This window comes from Sprattus sprattus (assembly GCF_963457725.1).
Source record: "Sprattus sprattus genome assembly, chromosome: 2".
In the NCBI taxonomy this organism is placed as follows: Eukaryota; Metazoa; Chordata; class Actinopteri; order Clupeiformes; family Clupeidae; genus Sprattus; species Sprattus sprattus.
In genome coordinates, this window is record NC_137921.1 from 45231363 (window position 1) to 45248791 (window position 17429).

The 17429-nt window shown below is 44.2% G+C and overlaps 1 protein-coding gene across 1 annotated transcript in view; it reads left to right on the plus strand.

Moving 5' to 3' along the window:
- dennd1b (DENN/MADD domain containing 1B) overlaps positions 1–17429 on the plus strand; it is a gene marked incomplete at its 5' end in the record, with an annotated part of 98397 nt that overhangs the window by 40434 nt on the left and 40534 nt on the right. The window contains 5 exons of the mRNA XM_080860786.1: positions 4735–4804; positions 7098–7178; positions 8240–8299; positions 11037–11090; positions 11372–11482. Of these exons, the coding sequence (XP_080716912.1) occupies positions 4735–4804; positions 7098–7178; positions 8240–8299; positions 11037–11090; positions 11372–11482 (376 nt within the window). The remainder of the gene's footprint in view (positions 1–4734; positions 4805–7097; positions 7179–8239; positions 8300–11036; positions 11091–11371; positions 11483–17429) is intronic.

Genomic DNA, 17429 nt, shown 5'->3' on the forward strand with positions numbered 1-17429 from the left:
AAGACACAGTACATGCTGATGGTATATTCCATATGGATGTGCTCCTGTATGATGGTGTTCCCTGTGTAAGTAAATACCTTACATTGTCTGGCGAGATATGATGGAGAATTATTTAGCATTGATTAAACAGTGGGATCTCAAGTTCTTTTTTCCCCCACGTCTGTTTTTCATTTCCAGCTGAGTGCATGTCACCTTAAAGTGTAAACCCCAGATTTGATTCCAGCCCACTAGAGCATACATGCAAACGTATGGAAATCATCTTCCTAAAAGTTAATTTTATTAAATGGCAAAGGTGATTATTAAACTCTGCAGAATGTTTTAAATCCTCGTAAGGATTATAAATCAGTGAAAGTTGATGTGAAGAGTAGATGTCTCACATCCACCCCCCCATCTCCATCCTCGTGTTAAGAGAATGAAAGAAAGGGTAATTAAAACAGTTTGAGTAGGCATGATTGTTGAAGTGCTGGGACTATAAAATTGTCACCTCTGCTTACATGAGGAAGTTGCCTAATGAGTAGGACAGCTTTATGTGGGCCAGGGCTATACTGCCCAGTTATTTCGCTCTCTCTGCTCTCTTTCTCTCTCTTCTCGTTCTTTCTGTCTTGCTCCCCATAGATATTTTGTGGGCCAGCGCTCGGTTGCCCTTTGTAGTACTGTGGCTTTAGCTCCTGCCCCATAGGCCCCAGCTCCCTTCAGGCAAAACTACTTCATTTCACCAAGTTCAACTATCTCTCTCTCTCTCTCTCTCTCTTTCTTTCCCATACTCTACTTCCTCTTTCTCCCTCAGTCTTGTGCATCACAAAAGAATAGCTGGGGGAAAAAAACATACCCCCTATCCCTCCCCACCAGTCAAACCCCTTCAATCTCATTTTTATGTGATCCCTGAGACTCGGCATTGCCGTTAAACCAGACGGCTGCATGGCAGTTAGTGGTCACTTAGCAGGCAGACGGGCCACACTTCCTTCCCTTTGCTTAACCTTTACTAGGGGCAAAGGCGAGGCCTAATCACACCTCACGGCCAGCTACACGGTGCAAGTTATTTATGAAGGCCTAAAGCAAAGAGACCTGGCGTAGGCCCTCATTTAAGACCCATGTGGGGACTAGGGAATATACGTTTGCTTTTTTTTTTGTCTGGCTTAGATGCTAGTAAACGCTGTTTGACCGACTGGTGGCAGAGTGGCATGATTTTCTGTTAAACCAAGTGCTGGCTGTTTGACCGTTCTCGTATGAAATGATGTAGTTGGGTGAGTACTAGTTTATATTATTGGCTACCTTTGAATACAGGCTCCGCAACATTCTTTACACAAAGTCTGAATGGATAAGAGACTGAGAGACCATGATTAAAAACCTGGTTATTCAGGACCCAAGGAGCCCAGGAATCTGTATACAAGCTTCGTAGACGTTTTTGCTGCCAGAGATGCATTAGTCAAGTAAACATTAGTTGTTTCTTCCAGAACGTGGTTGCATGCATGCTAATTTGTTTTTGTTGTAGTCGGTAGTCCATCCATTTAGTTTTTTTTCCCACAGAGTGAAACTATAACCCACAAATCAGTAATATACATACTACTGTGAGCATTACCGATGGAATTAAAAATAGCAAAATAAATAATGAACTCATGTTGCTGATTAAAACACCCTCACTCCACCAAATAAAAATTCATCACCATCAACGCATTTGGATTGTATATTACTTCATCACAGACATCTTATTATAGATGAACCTTTGTCTTCTGGATTTTAATAATGATTTTGTCTGTGCGTTGGCACTAAATCACCCTCCTTAAAGTGTGCTTATCTGCCTGAAGGCCTCTTTTGAGTGTGGTAGGTACGGCAGGAGGATAAATGTGTGGTGGAGCTTGTGAGCATGCCTCAGATTACCTCGTTTATTTTTCGTGTATACATCCTCGCTTAGAGCTGAAGCACAGAGAGATTGCACAACTTCAGGGAGCTCTGGCATGATGGATGTCTCCCTATCTGAGGATTTGTGGAACACAAACAGATTTGAGCCCCAAACTGTGAAGGAGGGGATACATCTTTCTTTCTTTTTCTCCATTTTTTTTTGGGAAAAAGATTTTGATGTTTTATTGCATTTAAATGAAGCACCATGCCAGATTTTCTTGTTTTATTTATTTATTTAGATTTTTTTTCTGTTTTCGTTTGAAGAGGTATGCCTGCCTCACTTGTATGTCTCCCAGTCAAGGTTCGCTGCTCAACGGCCAAATCATTTATTTGGCTCCGAAAGTCGTCTCGTTTAGGGTCGTAATGGGAGCGTGGGGTGCCGAGGCCTGGTCTGACTCTCCGACAGGGTAGACTGGGGCTTAAACAACCTTCACACGTGAAAAATGAAGGATTAAATAGAAGGAGCCGAACGTCTTAAACAAAGAGACTTGAAAAGATAATGCTTTTGGCCTTTTATTGTGTAAAAGCCTAACAGCACCTCAGTGGAGGTTGGATGTACGGGTTTTCTGAAATGCTGGGTCATTCTGGGTGGCAACCCTACGACAGTTTGGCTCTCCTAGAAAGACCCACAAAGACCTTTTAAAAGCTTTTATTTTTTGAATTTTACTTTATCCAGCATTAATCTTTAGGGTCTTAACCAGGACTTGAGTGCAGACACGTCGTCATCACTTGCGCCAAGGATGACCCAAATTGTGAGAAGTTTTACATGCGGATGTCAAAATATTAACATGTTAAGGGTTGATTGTTTCAGGTTAATGGTCACTCCGACTCAGGAGATTGTCTCGCATGGCCGCACAGCCCTGGCTCTGGCATGTCACGTGCAGGATTTAGCAATATGAAAATTTGCATTACGTTCACTTTATTGTTTTCTTGTTGTCTGTTAATTCCAGTCTGCAGAGTGCTCACTGACCCATGTATTTAAAAGAAAAAAAAAAGAAGGGGGGGGGGGGGGGGGGGGGGTGTGGTGAGTATAGGATGAAAGAAAGAACGGAAAAAAAACTCCCAGCATACTTTTGTGCTCTAGAGTTTGCATAATGCATTGTACATTTTGACATAATGAATAAAAAAAAAAAGTGACAGTTATTCGTTACATGACCTTTTCTTGTTTGTATATGTATGCATTTCTGTGTGTGTGTGTGTGTGTGTGTGTGTGTGTATGTACATACACATACACATATATATGACTCCTATAAATACGAACACAGAGTGTGTGTGTGTGTGTGTGTGTGTGTGTGTGTACACATACACATATATATGACTCCTATAAATACAAACACAGTGTGTGTGTGTGTGTGTGTGTGTGTGTGTGTGTGTGTGTGTGTGTGTGTGTGTGTGTGTGTGTGTGTGTGTGTGTGTGTGTGTGTGTGTGTGTGTGTGTGTGTGTGTGTGTGTGTGTGTGTGTGTGTGTGTTTGTCATTCCATATACATCACAGATTTGGACCACACTGTGCGTAAATCAGTCATGTAAACAGACATGTGTGTGTGTGTGTGTGTGTGTGTGTGAGTGTCTGTTTACATGACTGATTTACGCCCAGTGTGGTCCAAATCTGTGATGTTATCAGACTAATGAAGTGTAAGATATTAGCCACAAATAAAATGCATATTTGCACAAAGCCAAAATTTAACAAACCTTTGCCTTTAGTATCACACCACATTGCATAACAACTGAAACTGATCCTTCTTTTAACCAAGCCAAAACAACAAAATCTTGGCCTCGTTCCACCTCTTAAAAATCATATGAAGTTAGCCAAGAATCTGTCAGAGATGTAGAGCGAGAGGGAGGGAGGGAGAGAGAGAGAAACAATGTTCCACATCCGCAGTGCTTCTGGTGAGCATGGTATGTGATTAGCTAAAACAGAGGTACATAGAATAAATTACACTTAAAGCATTTGTTGCAGTGATATGGGGCTGGCAAGGAAGAAGGATTCTTTGTTTTCCTAAGAAAGGTAAAAGACAAGAAAAGCTGTGTTTGCTGCAGCCAGTCTTGGCTCGTGCACCTGGGCACAGTATGGTTGTAAAATTTTTCGCCTCCCTCCGATAGTTTGATGAATCTGCAGTGGTTGGGGTTTTTAGGTGAAGAAACCAAATCAGTTTACTTGATTTTGCATCTCCCCCACCACTTACCCGTCAAAAGCACACCATGACTGTTTGAAATGTTGTGTGCCTTTGGGGAAACAATACCACAATTAGTAAGGGCTGCACTATAACTGCTCCTGGTATGGAAAATTAAAATTTTTGAAACTGTACTATTTGACAAAACTGCACTAGTTGGGAAAATCAGTGATTTTAGGATTATTTGCAGACATTTACAAGAACATTTAAGAGTGATAATATTTTTGACAGTTAAGTGAAATCTCTCTCTCTCTCTCTTTCTCTCTCTCTTTCACGCGCTCGCTTGCTCTCTTTCTCTCTCTATTTTTCTCGCACACTTACACCCACCCACACACAACCATATATATATACACACAAACACAATACACATATATGTAGGCTACTTGTTTATGAATGTGGTGTATTGTCAATGAATCCTTAAACAATTACCTTCTGGTCATATGTGTGTTGCTCAGTGCAAAGCACAAAGTTTGGTAGGTTCTTGTGTTATGTGAATTGTTATGTGAATCATTTCTAATAGCTGTTGTTCAGTCACTTCTTGCCCTATACACAACGCATGCATCTCTCATCCCTGCCTGGGCAGTTTTTGATTTAGCTGAGTAATTGGTTAGTAAAGAGTTACTGATTGTTGCATATCAGCCAATTTTCTTCTCTGCCCTACAGTTATCTCCCTTGGTTTGAGATTTACTACAAGCTGCTGAATACACTGGCCGACTACTTAACAAAACACCAGGCAAGTCAAGATATTTATTTTTTTAAGTTTGACATGATATAATTACATAATATAATGACACAACATGTAATCTGGCTTAAAAAAATGAAATCATGACCATCTGAGGGCTTTGTGCCTTATTTGTACCCTCTGCACCCCTCCCCCCTCCAAAAAGCCTAATACTTTTACGGCTTTGCACAAGGTCTGGGTCATTTGCCACATTCACACCACCGCATGCTAGAGTTTGCTCTCCAGAGTTAGCTCTCTGATGTCTCCACTTCACAGAACCGACTTCTCCCTTGGCCAAACCAACGATGCTGCCACCAAACACCCACACCCTCCCCAGAAAACGACTTTCACGCTCTCACAGAAGGCAGTTGACAGAATAATAGTTCAGAATGAAAAAAGAAATGTAAAGGCAGATGGAAGGTTGACGATTTGCATTTTTTAAGCTAGAGAGCAAATTATTTTGTTAATTTCTGTTGAGTCAGAAATTCAGAAATTTCATTGATGAACATTGAGCTTGCAAATCCTATTTGGTTGTAATGTAATTTGATTGAACCCAGAGCCCTATTAGTGGGTGAATGTCGAGCAGCCGTCACTTCGGGAGGCCTGAATCGCCAACACTGAAGTTCATTCCTGAAGATTTAGTGGAAAACAAATGGCTGGGGAATACACAGCACCTTCTCTCCCCCACCTCCCACCCCACAGCCCTTCCTCATCACCTCCTCGAAGCTATGCAGTATCGGCAGAAAAAGAAAGAAAAAAAAAAGTTTGAAGGAGAGAAGGGAGTGAAAAGTATGTGACTTCTCTTCCAACGTATGAGATGTTGCTCGGGATGATGAGGCAGCGTTTCGAGGGCTGTGGGGAAGGCTGGGAGTCTGCTATCAGCATGCCTGACATGCAGCTATGCCTTAACAAAGCTGCTCAGAGGAGGGGAGGTGCACGGTGTGGAGGGCAAGCCTCCCTCATGCAAACAAATCACAAGTTAAGTACACACCGGAGTCAGAGGGCAAAGGAAACGTTGTTGTGTCATGCAAACGGCTGAACCACTTAGCACACAACTTCTTATTGTCATTCTCTTGTCTGGGGTGTCACTGCATCTATTTATAGCCTAGCAGTATCTACAATAGTCATCAGCAGTAGCTCAGCTGAGGGTTCTTGGCATTGTTTTTATTTGCAAGCTTAAGAACATAACATCTAGAGACAAGCCTTTAGTGAAGTTGTGAATGCGCAAGTTTGAATTGTCCAAACACAGCAAAGGGGGAGAGATTGTTTTGTCCTCCCATGACAGAAGCGCTGTTTTTGCGTACGCCCCATGTTTATGTACCTCACAAATATGGCATGTTGCTCAAAGGAGGAAAGTGCCTAAGTGTAGGTTAGGGTCCGATGAGGATACATGATGTGTTTTTGTTTATGCCCCCCCCCCACCCTCTCTCTCTCTGCCATCGATGGTGAAGGAGATGCTGACTGACGTGAGAGGGCAGGAGTGGTGAGAGCGGGAGGGGGGGAAAGGGCGACAAAGGGGTGGTGGGGGGTGAGGGGGTGTGTTTCCCGGGGGTTGTGTCCCTGGCCATGCGTGTGAGCATCCAGCTTGGCCGTGAAGAGAGGCAGCAAACCTCTCTTTGGAACTAATGCACAGAAGCGAGAAACCTCCTTAAAAGATAAAAACAAACAACATTCGGAAAGAAAATACGAGATAGAAAGAGAAGCAAACATAAAAAGGGAGGTGGGTTGGGGACAGACAAACACAAAATTGTTTGATGTGTTATTGACCCGTGGCCTTGCGACAGCACTGCTCAACACTCAAAGACGCTGGGCATGTCGAAGGTGCTGCCCGGGGAAAGTAAATCATCGTCCTGTCAGAAAGGCCCGTAAAACGCCAGCGCATAATCCTGGGGCCTTGGTTCTGTGGCAGAGCGGATCTCTGACAGCCACTTAAAGCCTCCAATCTTTTTTTTGGTTGTTTTTTTTTCCCTTTGTTTTTTGAGCGGGGAAACCTTTTTGTTAATTACCAACAGCCGATGTATGTCGTAAATCATCCCCAGTATAATAAGCTTCTGCAGCGGCCTCAGCCTAGTCTCTTAACCTCTGGATTGCTCATTAAATGTGTTTTAAGTCTCATGTTTTTTTGAATGTTTTTTGAATGTTTCTTTTCAGGTTGTTTTTTCTCTCTTCCCTTTGGGTTTATTCAGATTTAGTAGACACCCTCTGAAATAAGTAGTGAATTGAAAAATATTTGTCTTGAATGTCTTTTTTTTCATTCATGTTTTGTTGACACTACTGTTTTGTTTCTACTCTTTTGTCCATGCAGGAGGATGACTTGAATGACATGTTAGAATCACTGCACAGCTTGCCCGTGCCAAAGCCCAACACTCCCGTCAATCTGAGTGTGGTAGGTATTCATAGTACTGGCTCGTGGTGTAGGCAGCGGGTCTGTGGTGGTGGTGGGCCGGTGGACTTGACGTTTTGTTTAGAAACAGAAGTGGCTTTAACAGCGTCTCTCAGCGATAACACTCCCCTGGAGACTGTTAACCCTAATGGCCACTTTCACAACTCATCATACTCTCCCCTCCTGTTATCGGCTACAGGATTAAGTGTGTTTAAAAATCAAGTCAGTCTGGTGAGCAATGCTGGCATGTTTTTAGGGTTTGAGATTATCTTTTGGATTCTTACTGGATGGTATTATCCTTAAAAAGACCTCTACATTTCTGTTACAACTGTGAAAGAAGCCAATTGCATGGTGTGTCACAGTGGCCCCACTCTTTGTCTTAAGATGGATTTTGAATACATTTTGCTCAGTAAATTGTGTTTATTAGTAATGGTCAAGGTAGGAATTTGGCCATCCTCACCTTACTGCATAAGGTCAGATGTATATTAGAAATGTCCATGAGATTCATACAACACACCCATGGGACAGTTTACACACTTGGGACAGTTTACACACTTTTTTTATTATTCAAACATGCTTTGCTTTAAATTCATCGACAGTTGTAGTGTAACATGGAACAGTTCTGGTGTCGTTATTCTGGAAGGCAATTTTTTTATAGTTATATATTTTAATCTTTCAGGGGAAAAAAATGCAACTCCTATTCAATCCAAACCCCCCAAGTGGTTTAATTATTTCTTAAGGACCCACTACTTTGCAGGAATTCATGAGTATTTACAGTTTAAATGGTTTAACAGGCATCATTTTCATCTGCGTCTTTTAAAGACAGCTGTTTTTGTCTAGTACTCATCATTTCTGGCAACTCATCATAATCAGAAAAAGCAATAATGCGGATTTAGATTCAGCATTTGACTGAAAAGGGAATGCGATATTTTGTTGATTACATTTTTGTTTTATTATGGCAACATGAAAAGCAACCATTACTTTCAACATTCTGTGTCTGTCTTTCAACTTTCCATTCCTTTCAACTGTGTCTGTGTCTGTCTCTGTCTGTCCCAATGTGTAAGACTGCGTGGCTGCATATTGCCACGGGGCAAGTAGTGAATGCTTCCCGAAGCCAAGAACCGGTGAGTTAAGGAAAAAGTGGGAAAGAAAGAAACCTTGCACAAATTGCATGAGGGAGAATAATTTTTCCAGGTTCGCCAAAAAAGCCTTTGCCATCTTTTTTAAACACTCCATACAAAAAAAAAAAAACTATCCTGGGTTTGTGATTTCTGTGTCTACTCTCTCTCTTTTTTTTCCTGGAAAACAATCAAACTTTGTAAATGATTAATGGCACGCTCCACTGCTGTATTCTCTTTTGGAATATCAGAAAACATGTCTTTGGTGTGGCTTTAGAGGGAAAGGCAATTGTGCTCAAAAAATCTCCTTGATGCTCTTCCTATTAACCCACATATCACATGTTTAGATAAACATCGCTTTAAAAGAGATAACAAGAAGTGGGCTTTTGCAACCCCCAACACAAGCCATTGGAATTGTTTCATTGTTTTCGTATTCCTCCCAATTTTGTTTATCATTTTCTGTAAGAAAGTCTCCATCCCGCCATTTCAGACGCTGTTGTCCTCAGTGGTGGCATCGTCTGACACAGCAGCAGGGTTTTTTTTTTTCTCCCTGACATTTCGTCATAGTCCTCAAGGAGTGACATGTCAGTGGTGACAGTCCCATTATTTTCTTACAGCTTAATCCAGAAACCCAGTGGCAGTTGCCAGACAGTGTATTCATTTACTGGCTAAAAATATACAATTCTGGTCACTGGGAAAAGCAAACTAAGCAGCGCAATCCTGGTATCAAGGCAGGACTGCTGAATGTATGGTCTTAGCTTGGAAATTACAGAAAAAGTGAAAAGGTTTAATTGTTTTTTTTTTTTTAAACCAAAAGACAAAAAAAGTCTGTCCCTTCTGCCTGGGGCATAGACAGATTACAAAAATAAAAAGGAAGAGTGACGTGGTTCCAGGGCTGCTTTATGCTGAGGACTGACATAAGACGGAAGTCATCAATGGAGGGCTTTCCTCAGGATTGCCTTCTCCTGTGTCTGACCTGCGCTCTTCTCTTAGGTGGTGGGCTTACTTACCCCTCTCTGATGGGCTTTCCAGAATGGGAAGTGGGTGAGGAGGACATGGCACATGGACAAAATAAATAATTTAGTCCGTCTCATGCTTTGAATCTATGGTGGTGGGTGGTGGTGGTGGTGGTGGTGGTTTTGTAAAACTAGGCACTAGGCTCTGTTTCTGTGTGTGATTGTGCTTTTGTTATGAAGCCAGTGTCTTATGAAGTGTATATTTGTGTCTTTCTATGTGTTAATGTTGTGTCTTGTGTATGTGTGTGTTAATAGGTGACTATGTGTTCTGTATGTAGCTTTACATGTGGTTCGTGAAGTCCTGCTGTGTGTGTGGGCAGTGGGCTTGTGCAGCGGAAGAACTTAATATGAGGGAGTAGGACTCTGAGACTCCCAACCTCACCCCCATCCCCACCCCTTGCTCCTCACCCCATGTCCTTGTCAGACGAGAGCAGAACAGCAGGCCCATGGTGGCTTTATTTATTTTCCATTTATTTATTTTCATTTTTTTTGGTGATGTGCAAAGTGGAGCAGAAGACATTGATAACGAGCTGTATGAAAATATGCAATCTCTACAAACACAGCCATATATGGAGCCAGCTGGAATGCTGCTGCTGTAGCCGGCCATCAACACAACTCCCAATCACCCAGCCACCCACCCACCCACCACACACACACACACACAAACACTGGCTTGCTGCAAGTCAGAAAACTACAGACCCTGCGGAGTGATCTGTGTATGCGTGTGAATTTGAGTGTGTGTGTGTGCCACAAGTTTGTGGGGAAAGTAAATAGAGACAGACTCTCACAACCAGCTTTGGTTCGTAGCCCTTAGTTCTTCTCCTTGTTCCCATCAATGAAGCCACAATCGGAGTTAAGACACTCAAGTGCCGTACATTTCTGTGTTCATTAAACTGAGTCCGCTCTACAAGCATATCACAGGGCCACATCACAGTCATCACAGTGTCTTTTACGGTGATGGAGTTTGAGTGGGAAATGCCTATAAAGTGTGGAGTAGAAGACGGAAGCGGTAAAGACTTGGTAAAGCCCGCTTTACCACGGATGGAAATGTAAGGACATGCCGATCAATCTGCAGTCTGAAGGCCGCAGCCTGACCTCATGCACCCCAAGCCAGGGATGTGGTCTTCGCCCGCCAAGGTGTCCTCGCTCCAGGGTTTTCAGTCGGTTCGTCTTAACTGCCCCTCTCGTCTCTCGTCTTTTTGATTTCCCCCATATTAAAATCGTGTCCCCGCTCGCCCTGTCCTTGAACCGCGGCGCACTCGGTCTCAGAAGTGGAAGTGAGCGGCGGAGCCTCTCCGCCTCTGAAGCTTTAATAAAGACCTTGTTCTACATGCCCACGTCTCAGACTCAAGTCTGAGGCCCTCTCTGGGGGCTCCCACGCCCGTATCGACTGCTCTTGCAATATGCATGACACCGCTCGCTCACACACACACACACACACACACACACACACACACACACACACTCTCCCGCTCACACCTGCCACAATCCCAACTGTGTACCATTCAAATCAAACAATGAACAAGATGAGTGGTAAATCATTGAACAAAGGGATGGTCTTTTCTTTTGTATTCCTTCCCCCTTCTCCTTTCTTTTCTCTCGGTCCGTCCTTTGGTCCTTGAATGGTGTGTGAAATATTTGCTAACCTCTTTCTTTCTGTGTGTGTGTGTGTGTGTGTGTGTGTCTGTGTGTGTGTGTGTGTGTGTGTGTTTTATTGTCATCTCTAGCACTCATACTTCATTGCTCCTGATATTAATGGACTTCCCACCATACCTGAGAGTGTAAGAACGCTTTTGTTTTCCTCTCACATTTTGTTTTGTAAAGGTTTGAAAACTGATTAAACTCCTAAAATATTAGTTTGTAGTATTATAATAAATTAAAAGGCAGATTGATTTTATTACTGATTTGAAATGTATGCATTTGGTTAATATAAGTACATACTGTACACCATATTACCGTGACAGATAGTGTAGAACAGTGTGTGTGTATATGTTATGAATATAAAATAATGTGTGTATAAAATTATCGAATCATATTGATGGCACTTGCTCTGTGCTCTCAGAGGAACCTGACTGAATACTTTGTGGCTGTGGATGTGAACAACATGCTCCAGCTGTACGCCAGCATGCTGCACGAGCGGCGCATCATCATTACCTCAAGCAAGCTTAGCACTGTGAGTATACAGCTAGCGACCTCTCCCAGCAGCCTCACATGATGCTGATGCATGCACAGAAAGAGATGTTTGTGTATACATGCTCATCTATAGACAAACCCATGTCCTGTGTGTGTGTGTGTGTGTGTGTGTGTGTGTGTGTGTGTGTGTGTGTGTGTGTGTGTGTGTGTGTGTGTGTTTACGTTTACCTATTTCTGTCACAAGCACACACACACTTTCTCCCAGAACAACTCTGGAACTATGCGTGTACATGCCGTCATACAGTCACACACTCTTGGTTTCATAGGTCCTGCAATATCTGCTGTGGTTGCTCCCCCTCTCTCCCTCTCCCTCCCTGAGATGACATAAGATATATGAGCTGAGTCTGGACTCTCAAATGAAGCACGCACAGGTTTGATCCCTAGAACAGATTCTGCGCTTTGAGTCTGGGAGGCAGAGACACAAATCACCCACTGCAGGTCTCTCCCGAAGCACGAACACGCCTAGCTGTCCCGCCGGAAGCCACGCTCCAGTGAGATCATGGCATTTCAGGAAGCGAAGGATCTGCGCAGCCTGGGCATCAGCGTAGCCATCACGTAGACTGGCTCGAATGCTGTTTGTGTGTGTGTGTTTGTGTTTGTGTGTGTGTGTGTGTGTGTGTGTGTGTGTGTGTGTTTGTGTGTGGATGAAACCAAACCACCGAAACCACAGGTCGACTATGAGCTGCCACTCTGGACGAGGACGCTGAGGCGGCCGTAAATTATCAGTTATTAGCGCCGTAACTCTCTCACATAGTTTCTGTCCGGCTCCTTTGCGCCGGGAGAGGTGAGGGGGAGGCGGGTGGCTTATCGTGTGCGTGCTCTCAGAATACCCAGGATGCTTCGGAGAGAGGGAGGGAGGGAAGGAGAGAGGGAGTGAGAGATAGAGCGAAGCGAGTGATGTCATCCACCACACCACTATCTCCTTGGCTGCTGCTTCCAGGCATGTGCTGTGTCTGTGCACCAGAAGGTTCGGGGAAGGGATGAGATAGGTAAGGAGGTGGAGGTGGTGGTGGTGTGTGTGACGGGGCCTGTAGGAGTCAGCTCAGAATTGCACAGTCCTCTGAGTATTTAACTCCTCTAGAAAAGCAAGCTAGGGGTATAAAGAAAGAAAAAAAGGAAGAAAGAAAAAAACGCTGGCCAGCTCATATCGTGTGTGCAGTGACACCAGCGGCGAAGAGAGTAAATCATTACACTCCCTGGCCGAGGGAAAGGCTTTGTTCTGTTTTCATTTCTTGACTCTGTAAAGGAAGGCAGGATTTCTTTTTTGGGTGGTGTTGGGGTTTGATTTACCATCCGTCTGATGCAAAGAGACAAATTAGTGTGGGTTTGGTGAAGCTAATACGACGCAAGGGCTCGTCTGAAGTGGGTCGGTCTGAGTTCCACCTCTGGTTCGGGCCTTTCATCTCAGTGGCAGCTCCAAAACACTATCCATCCTCCACATCCTACTCTTTACCAGTTCCCGTGTTCACATGGGCCACAGCACCCAAATTTGTAAATGTTGGTGTGTGTGTCTGTGTGTGTGTCTGTGTCTGTGTCTTTGTCTGTGTCTGTGTCTGTGTCTGTGTCTGTGTCTGTGTCTGTGTCTGTGTCTGTGTGTGTGTAACTTGTGGCATTGTTTTCTCCCAGATGCTCAGGAAGAGGATTTAGAGCAGGCTTGGGTGTGGTCCAGCTGGGCCTACCACTGTCTTGTTCACTGACTAGCTCAGATGAATAGAGAGATATAGAAAGGAGAGAAAGAAAAAGAAGGAATACATTTATTATGCATGCTGCAGTCAGTCCCTCAATATGTTTTTTTTAAGGTGGGAGGAGGGTGAGGTGAGGGTCTGTCCTCCCCCCCTCCCCAAGTGAACCTGCCATGTCAGTCTTCACCGAACATGTTGGCGCGCCTCTCCTCGTCTCACCAAAGCAAAGGAATAAATCATGATCTAACACAGGACACATCAGCTGCCTTATTGCTGTTTGGTGACCGCAGGTTAGGAGCTACCTCTTGTCTTTCTTTTTTTTTCTCCTCCCTTCTATTCTTTTTTTCCCCCTGTTCTCTGTGCCAATGGTGGGCCTGGCGCGGGTCTTGTCTGTCCGAGGCGGGGGTCCATCGGAGCGTGGCGGCCTGTCACATGCCCGTATAATTGTGCTGCATCAGGGCTCCCCGTTAACTAGTCAGCTGGGAGAGCAGTGGAGAGCTGCAGGCCGCCAGACCTCTGCCGCCGGTCGAACCACACACAGGCGCGGACACACACACACACACACACACACACACACACACACACACACACACACACACACACACACACACACATACACACACATACATCACCCCCCTCTGGCTCCTGACAGCAGCCTTCAACCTTCTTCCTCATCGCGCTGTCAGGGAGCACACTAACAAGAGCCCGTATCCACCACCACCACCACCACCACCACCACCACCTCTCTCTATTTCTTTTTCTAGCACTCTCGCTTTCTCTCTTTCTCCCACTTGCCCGCACTGAGCCACACTGGCACCCAGCCTCTCCTCCGTCTCCTCTTACTGGTGCTGCTGACCTCAGTCTTCATGCTCACCCCCTTGGTCCCTCCACCACCTCAGCACCCACCGCTTCACCTCTTTCTCCCCTCAAGCTTTCTTTTCACTCGCTTCTTTTTATTTTCACGTCTTTTTGCCCACCTTTTCTATCTGTCTTTTTCTCTTGGTCTTTCTGCCCTGATTGTCTGTCGTCAGGCTCTCCTTGGCTGCTTTGCTTTTTAATTTTTTTGAGTTTCTCACTTCTCCTAGTCTTCTCCTCATCTTTCATCATTGGTTTTATAAACTCTTCTCCTCCAGTGCCATAATTTTCTTTCATTCTCTTTTGTGTGTGTGTGTGTGTGTGTGTGTGTGTGTGTGTGTGTGTGTGTGTGTGTGTGTGTGTGTGTGTGGCTGTGTGTGAGAAGAAACAGAGAGGGTTATATTTGTTGATGCATGGTGGCCTCTGTCCTCCCTGTATAACCTTTTCTTTTTTCATGCCCCTTCTCACCCCACAACCCCCACCCCACCCCCAGTGTCTTTTCCACCCCTTTAGTCGTTCTCCGCGACGGCTACTTGTTAGTGGCACACCTGTGTGGTCGTCTTGGCTCGCAGTGGCTCTGTGCGTTTGTCAACAGACTGTGGGAGCGTGTGTCGTGGTAATTGGAGGGAAAACAAGCAGAGGGCCTGTAGAGAGAGAAAAACAAGCACGAAAGAAAGAAAGCAAGCGCACAAGAAGAGAGGGAAGGGATGGGAGACTCATGGGGTGTCTGGGGGTGTCGGGGAGTCAGCGTGGGACTGCGCCGTTGTCACCGGTGTCAGGAGGAATCGCTGCTCTCGTTTACACAGTCTGCCACAGTCACACATGCCATACACAGCGGACCCTGTCTGCACCATTCTCTCTGGGAGAAAAAAAAAAGTTTCCTTTGTTTTGTTTCATTTTTTTTCCTTTTGTGGTGGGGTTTTATTTGTTTGTTTTTTGTGTATCACTTGTCTTTGCTTCTAGGTGTAGTTTTGCTTTAGCATGTGATTAGGAACAGTGTACCTTTGGAGTGTAAGACTACTGTATGTGTGTGGAATGTGGAAAGGCTTTTTAAATGTATTGTATTTTTAATCTTTACACAGCTTTTGATCTTACTTTTGATCTCTTGCTCCATCACTCCAAACTTTAGGCCTTTGCATGAAGCTTTGTATGGATCGTTATTTTCAACATTTTATATTTTGCTTGTTTACACTAACGCTCAAAATGTATGGTATTGTCAACAGCATTAAATCCCGGCTATAGGCATTGACACCCGTATTGAAACATTCATATCATCACTCATTCATGATGGCAATGTATGTGCCATTCCCCTCAAGACTGTCTAGTCTGTCTCAATGTGAACATTAGAGTTGTCAGGCCAGTTGAGGTAGAGTGCCTCCAGAACTGAAGTGTGAGTCAAAATATACAGATAACTGTTGAGACTTTAGGGCTGCAGTATCAGCTTGGACTGAACAACAGAAAACTTCAGCACCTCACATATTCAATTGTACTATCCAGACAGGCATCCTCTGTGAACTCAGCATATCTGCAGATTGTGCTCCAGTCGTGACTTACTTAACAGTGCGTGACCTAGACTCTAGAGGAGTTTGCACGGCTCGTGCAGCAGACACAACTGGATGATCAGTGAAGGAAGGAAGAAAGAGAGAGAGAGAAAGAAAGATTAGAGGCAGCGTACAGTATGCCCTTTTCATAGTACATGCATCACAATCAGTCATGAAATAATATAGAGGGATCAGTGATTGAAGATGAGTTTGTGATTTTTTTTTTCTCCCTTTCTGTTAGTTCTGAAACTGTGTCACGCTGTAAAGAAATGCTTCTCCTCTTTGTGGTTAGGTGCAGCGCGTTAAGCAGCACAGATCATCCGGAGAGGGTGGCTATAGGCTCATGACCTCAATATAAGAAGACTACAGTGATGAAAAAGGCATTTTCCTCTGAATTACTTTCTGGTACACAACAATGTACATCACACCTCTCACACAAAACAAATTTGTTTCATTTCTTGTCAAATAACTGTTGCTCTCGTCAGTGGCACACACAGTGCACTCATGTTCAAATATTTACTTTTGTTAAAATATTTAGGACAGGATCCCCAGACAGGCAATTTACTTCTAGTCCTTGAATACATGTACGTTTTCATATAGACGATCGGCCAGTCACTGAAGCCTCCAACTGAATAATTTCTTTTTCCTTGAAGACTGTTGGAAGTCCTATCATATCTGGTCACATTTGTCATCAAGTGAATCTTACTCTCAAGAGTGTCATTCAAAGCAGAGCCTCATAAAAAGGGCTACAGTTATCCCATAGAATACTGGAGGCACACTCATCACATTCCTAGTGATGTTAAAATAGTGACTTCAAACCGCTGTGTTACAACACTTTCTAGTTCTGGGTGCAAATGAAATGTCCAGAATGCTGAAATTGCCCCCTTTCATTCTGAAGTCTTCAAGAGGACTGTGAATTTGCGGGTTGACTGTGTGTGTGTGTGTGTGTGTGTGTGTGTGTGTGTGTGTGTGTGTGTGTGTGTGTGTGTGTGTGTGTGTGTGTGTGTGTGTGTGTGTGTGTGTGTGTGTGTGTGTGTGTGTGTGTGTGTGTGTGTGTGTGTGTGTGTGTGTGTGTGTGTGTGTGTGTGTGTGTGTGTGTGTGTGTGGCTTCAGAATAAGCCTTGTGCTAGGTTGCAGTCTGCTGCCCTTTGAGGCTGTCCATATCTGTATAATCTGATGTGTGACCTGTTCCAGTACACACGCACACGCACACACACACACACACACACACAGTATGGTCTCAGGCAGAGCTCATTACCAGTGTTCTCTCAGGGTCTCAGTAGGGTTATGGGGGGAAAAAAAGGTAGAAGTAAAGAAAGAAAGAAGAGGAATGAAAAAAGCAGGCATCTAAACAAGCCATAATCCTGCATTTGTTCTGTGGGACTGTGTTTGTGATACTCCATTGAATAGAATATTAAGCAGACCGCAGACAGAACCAGACACTTTGCTTTGTCTCTTTCTTTATTCAACCCCCACCTACCCACCCACCCACACACACACACACCCACCACCATCCCTTTTTATACCGTGTAAGCCATTTGGCTTGCGTCATTAATAATTTATCATGCAGGCTAATATTTTATTAGGCTATTCTTTTGCCGTCAAACATCCCATGGAGCTTCGGAGATGGGGAGTGAAGCCTGCAGCCTGCCCCCCACCCCTACCCCCCACCCTGCCCCCATCTCTCCTCTGGTGTGACTGGGGGGAAAAAAGTATTTGCAACTCGTCATAAGTAAAGGAACCCTCTCTCCACCGGATTTGAATGGACCTCCCAGATACCTTTGAACTGACTCTTCCTGAGCCTTATCAGTCAACTGGACACCAGGAAAAGAGATTGAAACAACAACCA